The sequence below is a fragment of the Scomber scombrus genome, chromosome 22 (assembly GCF_963691925.1).
Source record: "Scomber scombrus chromosome 22, fScoSco1.1, whole genome shotgun sequence".
NCBI lineage: Eukaryota > Metazoa > Chordata > Actinopteri > Scombriformes > Scombridae > Scomber > Scomber scombrus.
The window spans coordinates 20,877,059-20,884,243 of record NC_084991.1 but is presented as its reverse complement, the minus strand read 5'-3'; the positions used below and the strand labels follow the sequence as shown (position 1 = coordinate 20,884,243).

Below are 7,185 nucleotides of genomic sequence, written 5' to 3'. Positions count from 1 at the left end.
TTTAAGTTTGTAACGTTTAAGGACCCGACCGATGCCGGATTTTTGGGATATGCTGATACCGATATTAGGCCAAAACAAAACACACAGAGTCAGTGAGGATACACAATTATTTATTCCATAAAATATTAAATAAAAAAAAAAAAGAACAACATGGCTTTGAGACAATCCTAAAGTCGTGGCGAGGTTGTCGACTCCTCTCGTAGAGGACAGGGCTTGTTGTTTAAAAATGTTTTTATTACCCCTCCTCTCTCTCCCCCCCCCCCCCCCCCCCCCGCAGTTTGTTTTAGCACGAAGCTTTTTGTGTTTAACAGTCGCTGTCAGTTTTTACCGTACGTCCACTGATGCAGGTCATCTGTAAACGAGCAAAGCTACAGTCAGCAAAGAAAGAAGGAAAGAAAAAAGAGAGAAATAGTAAAAAAAATGTCTTCAAAGCTACACTTCAGTTTGAAATTCAACACCCCGAAAAAAATCTTGTTTTTGGTGACGTCACACAGCAAGTTTAACATTGTTGTTTTTTTAAATAAAGAGACGACATTAAATGAAAAGTCCAACATTATTCTTTTTTTTTTTTCCATGAAAAGACCGAAAGCTTAACGATGAATTTAAGCGTGCCCCAAAAACTATTTATGGAAATTTATTTGTGAGTTATTTAAGTCAGAAATTGTTGAGAGAGACTAAAGAAAAAGAAAAAGAAAAAAAAGTCGGACTCTTCCTTTAAGATCTAATAATTAATAAATGTGAGTTTAGTTTTCTTTGGACAGTTTGCATGAATTAACCTGAAGTTTGATTGGTGCAGATAAATATATATATATTTATATAAATGTGATAAATATGATTATAAAAGGTAATATTTAATGACTTCTTGGCTGTACTGCTTAAATTTTAGTAAATTGACAGAAAAACTAAATGATTTAAGCCTTTTTTAATTTTTTATAATAATGCAAAAAAGTGAATATCTGCCGTGTTTCTTTGTCTTTTCTATAATAAGTTAATTAAATATATATATTTTTTGTTTAAACATTTTTAACCAGGCAATTCAATCAAGAAAACCTTTTTTTTTTTTTTTTGGTCCAATACATCCACTTTAAGTGCTGAGGTGCCTTTTTTGTTTTTATTATTATAATATATATTTATTATTTAATTGCATGTTGTATGTTTGGTGTGTTTTTCCTTTAACTGAAGCAGCTAAATTAGACTTCAGAGTGTTGTTGTTGTTTTTAACCCTGTAATCCTGCTGCTGAGCTTTAATAGACCCTTAAAAAAAAACACCAAAAATATTTTTTCTTCTGATTATTTAGATTGTAGATACGTTAAAAAAATTGTGCTTCAGTGTGTAAAGTCACGAGGAAGAAAAGAAACGCTCCTGCTCATTTTTACTGGTGCTACAGCCGAGCCTGAGAGTGTGTGTGTGTGTGTGTGTGTGTGTGTGTGTGTGTTTATGGCTTAGACAAAAAATGTGTATAAATTCAGCTAGTGCAATAATTGGTAGTCAGTCAGTGTGATTCAGCATTTTAAATTTAAATGAGTTTCTAAAAAACAAAAGAAAAAATAATCCTCTTAAAGTTGAGGCTTGATTTTTGGGAATTAAACTCGACCATCAGACGTCAGAAAAGCCGCAAAAGCAGAAAAAAAGGAGGAAAAAGCAGCAGCAGCAGCAGCGAGAGGAAGACAAGAAGAAAAACTGTTGCATATATTTGCCACGAAGCCCCTGATGCTGTTTTTGTCAGCTACAGTCTACAGTACTGAGGAGGAAGAGGAGGAGGAGGAAGAGGAGGAGGAAGGTTCATCACCTCCTAGTTCTGCTTCACTCTGTGTTAATATTCCTCCTGGTTAAAGGAAAAATCCGCCCCGTTAAAAAAGTTTAAAACATGTGAAAACAGACTCGTGTGATTCAGTTTGAGAGCAAAAAAACATTAATGTCAAAAAAGAAAAATGTAATAATCGTCAGTTATGGAGAGAGTCACAACAAAAAGAAAGAAAGAAGAAAAAGAGGAAAAAGAGAGAGAAAGAGAGAGAAAAAAAGAGAGAGAGAGGATCCACCAGAGTCCAACGTGGCCTTGAGGATCCAAAGCAGCTGATGATGATGATGATGATGATGATGACAGTTTTGGAGCTCCTCCTCTTCCTCCTCCTAAATCAAAACGGTGCACAGAGGAGTTCACCGACAGCGTCATGATGATGTCACACACACATGCACGCACTCACACATTCAATCACACACACACAAACACACACACAAGGTGCATTCAGGTCGTCTCTGTAAACTCGTAATGTCAACCACAAGCTCCACTTTAAAAAAAGCTTCAAATAGGTGTAACGTACCTTTAATAATAAACTTATTGTCCTGTTTTGACTCATTAACAAGCAAAAAAACATCAAATATTCCTTAATTTAAGACTCAAATGCTAGAAAAGAAACTGTTGATTCAACATTTTGAGGTTTTGACTGCTGGTCGGACAAAATAAGACATTTAAAGACGTCACTTTAAACCAGATTATTAAATCGATTAATCGTTGAAATATAATTACCTGATAATAAAATAATCCTTAACTTTAACTTTAATTTACTGTGAGGCAGGTTTCTTGTCTCATTTCTCAACATCAGCTGCGATAAATATATAAGTTCAGCTCAAGTTTGACGCCTCGAATTTAGCTAAAAAATTTGGGGACTTAAAGTTTGTGTAGCTTCAGTTATTTTGTAGATTAAACGATTAAGTTGCCGACTGTTAAATTAAAAAGAAAACCGTCCAAATTCTCTGATTTTACATCTTCTTCACTGTGAATATTTTCTGGTTTTCCTTTCTGATCATCTTGAGACATTTGCGGACAAACAACTGATTAATTCATTAAGAATATAACCAAAATAATTGTGGATATGGTGAATAATTTGGTGATGTTTTCTGAATTACAGAGTGTACCTGAACGCACCTTCTTCCTTATTTTTTTAACACAAGCAGGTTTGTTAAAAAAGAGAGACGCTGTTTTATCTGAAGTTTTGAGGGAACATTTGGTTCTTATAACAATATTTTCGGAGCCCTCTCTCTTTCTGACGGATGTTTAAAGATATAAATATAGTTCATCCGAAAGTTGAAAAGAAAAGAAAAACATGTAAAAGACACAAGAGGGCAGATTCTTCCTTTAACGTGTTGCTCCATCATCAGTTGTAAGCGCTCCTCGCCTCCTCGTTTAAACACCACGTTGTGATTCTGCATCTTCTTCATCGTGTGTTCAGCACCGAAACAAACGAGTCTGACAGTTTTCATCCCACTGGAACCATTAAGTCTCACTGGTTTTCTTTTCTTTTGGTCCGAGAGTCTCCAGTCTGCTGCCAGTCATTCAAGTTAGTGTGAGATGAGTTTTTTAGTTTGATTTGGTCGTATATATATATTTATATATATATGTGTCTTTTTATTGGACGGTCTTTCTCTTTCTCTCTTTGTCGCCCCATGTCTTCCCTTCTTCTTCTTCTTCCTTCCTTCCTCCTCCTCCTCTTCCTCGCTCCCTTGCCTTTACCTGACGTCGTGGAAGTAGAGGTTGGCACATAGACACAGCAGCACGATGGACGCCAGCATGTAGTAGATCAGGTTCCTGAATTTAGGCTCCAGATCGCCCTGCCGGTACCAGAATATCTGAAGAGGAGGAAGAAGAATAAGAAGACGTTATTTTTGGGGGTTTTATAACTTCATTTTTTATTGCACCTTTTAAAAAAAGAGTTGTTACAAAAGGTAAAACAAGAAGCAACAAGAAATAAAATAAAGAGTTCAAATATAAAAGTTAAATAAATCCTCCTTTTTTCTTTCAATTGACTCTAAAAACTTTACATTTATCTAACTTTTTTATTAAATATTCAAAATAAATATTGATTAAAAAGGCCTTTTTACACAAATAACTGGCATAAAACCCTCCAAAATATCACTTAGTATCTGAGTGATATCACAGGTGAATGATGGAGAAGAAAATAGTCATATCAGAGCTGGAACACACTGACAGGAAATCTGACCTGATAAAACAGGGAAGTGTGTGTGTGTGTGTGTGTGTGTGTGTGTGTGTGTGTGTGTTGTGTGTGTGTGTGTGTGTGTGTGTGTGTGTGTGTGTGTGTGTGTGTGTTACCAGCACTATGGTGGATCCACAGGCTAACAGGATGCACACCGCGAAGAAGACGTTGAGCGGTCGCGGCGGCAGCGAGGGGAAAACAAACGAGCTGATCACCGTAACCTAGGAGACACAAAAAAAACCCATAACAACAAACATTAAAAAAGCTGAAAAACAACAGATCAATAACTAATTAACCTTTAATATCTTGTATAAGTTCACACTTATGTTATGTTGTAGCAACTCTCAAATGGATCAAACTACCTTCAAACATGGATCTTTAAATTCCTCCTGGAGATTTTAATGTTTTATTATTAAATCCTTGTTTATTGTTTATTTATTAGTTTCTGTTTTGTTTTTATGAATGTTTCTTGTTCTCAAATCTCTCCTGGAGAAGTGAGTTTAATCTCAATGAGACTGATTAATTACATAAAGATTAAATAAATAAATAAAGAAAGAGGAAATGTAGTTTAACGTGGCTTTGTGTGAGAGGAGACTCGCTGTGATTCACTACAAGAAAATCAGGAAATGGTCACAAAAAAAAGAAGAAGAAAGAATCACTTTTCATTCTGCAGAAGAAGAAGTAAAAACAGTTGAATCATTGTTTTAACTTTTCCTCTTTTAGTCAGCGGTGAAGATTCGTAGAAACACTGATAGAACTCAGATTAAATATGTGTCAGTGTCACGGAGCCACATTTAAAGCTGATTCATTAACACACTTACATTATAAAACATGAAGAAATCAATTATTAAAAGGAGCCTTGATGCGCTCAGTAAACTTAATACGCTGCACGATGTGACGCTGAAGTTTCGCGTGACTTTTAATCGCTGACGTCGGATCAATTACGACCGTTCAGAGACTTTAAACGGGAGCCAGCGAACTCTGTCGAATGCTGATAGTGGAGAGAAATAACTCAACGCATTCCTAATAGAGAAGCTTTAACGGACGCATAACTGCATTTTTTATCTTGTCCTGTAACCGTTCATTCATGTGATCGGACACTTCACCAAGAAAATGTCAAGAAGAAGAAGAAGAAGGAGTTTAATATAAAAGAAATTGTAATTAATGCAAAAAAAAGGATCCAAAACAGGTTAAAATCCCTTAAAAATGGAAGAAACTGCTTAGTTTAGTGGTTTCAATTCAGCCAGACTTGATTGTTGCTTGTGATTTGTCTGTCTTGTTTTTACATGTGATTATGTTTTTGATAGTTGTCTATTTTTTAACCTGTCTGCAAGTCAAGTTTCCCCTACGGGACAATAAAAGCAACTGAACTGAACTGAAAAACAGAAACACAGACATAGATTTAAATCCATGAAAATAAAGTTGTGTTCCTCATTTCACTAAATTATTTTAAAAAAAAGAAGCTGCAGTTATAGATTAAAGTGGATTCCTAACCCAAAAGGCAATCTGACTTTTAAATTAAGTTGCACTGCTACTACAATAATTACGGCAGCCCAAGCAAATCCAAGTGGCTTTAGGCTACCGTAATTACTGTAGTAGTGAACTGAATATTTCCCTTCATAAAACGTCATAAACAGGAAAATCAGAGCATCTATAGTGGAGAAAATAATACATATAATACATGAAAAAATATAATAAACCAAAAACTAAAAGAGAGAAGAAGAGGATTAAACTATACTTACTAAAACAACCAAAGACGTAAATCCCCCCAATGCCAGGTTGACGATTCGGTCCTGCGAGAAAAGAGACGTCAGTTTATACGAAATCATTAAAGTGTTAAAATATTAGCAAACATTCAACAGATGGCGGCTGAAAACAACTGAAGAGTTACGTTAAAACTTATTTGAAGGTGTGTTTTTATAAAAAAGTTATCAAGGTAAACAACGCTTTAAAGCAGATTTTAAAGCACATTTTCACCTTAAATAAATAAATAGTAGACAATAAATCGTCCCTGTACGTTAAAAGATGTCGGAGCTCCGCCTCTTTACCCTCAGCTAAATAAAATCATGAAAAAACTACAAATAAAAGCAGAAGTTTGAATTCTCGCTGCAGCAGTTTTATGTACGTTTGTAGACAAATCAGACAAAATAATAATAATCATATTGAGATCTAATCACAAATAAATCACAATTAATAAAACATTTTAACACCAGGTGTAAACCCAAATATCAGACGTTATTTTCCAGATACAGATCACATTCTAGTTTTACCCATTATGTATTTATTATATTTTATTAATATATATAAATACATAACATGTTCAAATAAAAATAAAAAACCTTAATTTTAATAACTTGTAGGCTACATCAGTGTTCAGTGTTAACGATGTTTTTGGGTTTTTTTGTGGAATTTGCTGAAAATAAAAACAAAGCCCTCATCCTCACTGAATAACATTATAATATATAATTATTAATTATACTTAAATAAAAATAATGCACTGTAAAAACTAAGCAAACGTGTACGACAACCAGAAGAATTTTTTAAAAGTTTGCTGATTAAATTTTAACTGGTGTATTTTGACTAAATGTTTATTTTTATTTGTTTGAATTTGCGGCTGTTTTATTGTATTAAAGTTTAAAGAAAAAAAAGTGAAATTTCTTTGTATTATTTTATTATTTAATAGACAAATTTGTATTTTCGTGCCTGAAGCTGCTTTTTAAAAAATGTAAAATTCACATTTTTTCCTCATTAAATTGACTTATTGTTGTAAACCAAGAGCAGCAGGGTTTTTATAATGTCCTACAACTATTCTTCATCTTCATATTAAACACATTTTTGCTGTGAAAAAGGAAATAGTGATGTCTAAAACAAAGGAAACCCTCGTCCTCCTCCGGTGTTTTACCCGTGCCGACGTTTCCCCGAACAGAGGTCTGTTGTCGAGGCCGCTGGTGCCGTACGTCCTGGTGGTGAAGTCATCCATGGTCGCCTCGGCAGACACACACGCTCAGCTCCGACCTCCTCCTCCTCCTCCTCCTCCTCTTCTTCTTCCTCCTCCTCCTCCTCCTCCTGTCGCCTCTCAGCAGCGCCGCCTCCTGGAGACGCAGGGCCAGTGCCGCAATGCTTAGCCAGTCAGAGGGGGAGGCTGTCAACAGTGCGATGGGGACATTACGGTGGCCAGCAAGGCTCAATTCT

At 35.2% G+C, this 7,185-nt stretch overlaps 1 protein-coding gene across 1 annotated transcript; it reads right to left on the bottom strand.

The window, feature by feature from the left end:
• Positions 1-261: 261 nt before the first annotated feature.
• Positions 262-7,185, bottom strand: tmem243b (transmembrane protein 243, mitochondrial b; the record flags this gene model as incomplete). Its single annotated transcript, XM_062444131.1, is given in 4 exon segments — positions 262-3,628; positions 4,110-4,214; positions 5,736-5,786; positions 6,896-7,185. Coding segments are annotated over 4 exon segments (354 nt in total). The 5' UTR covers positions 6,974-7,185.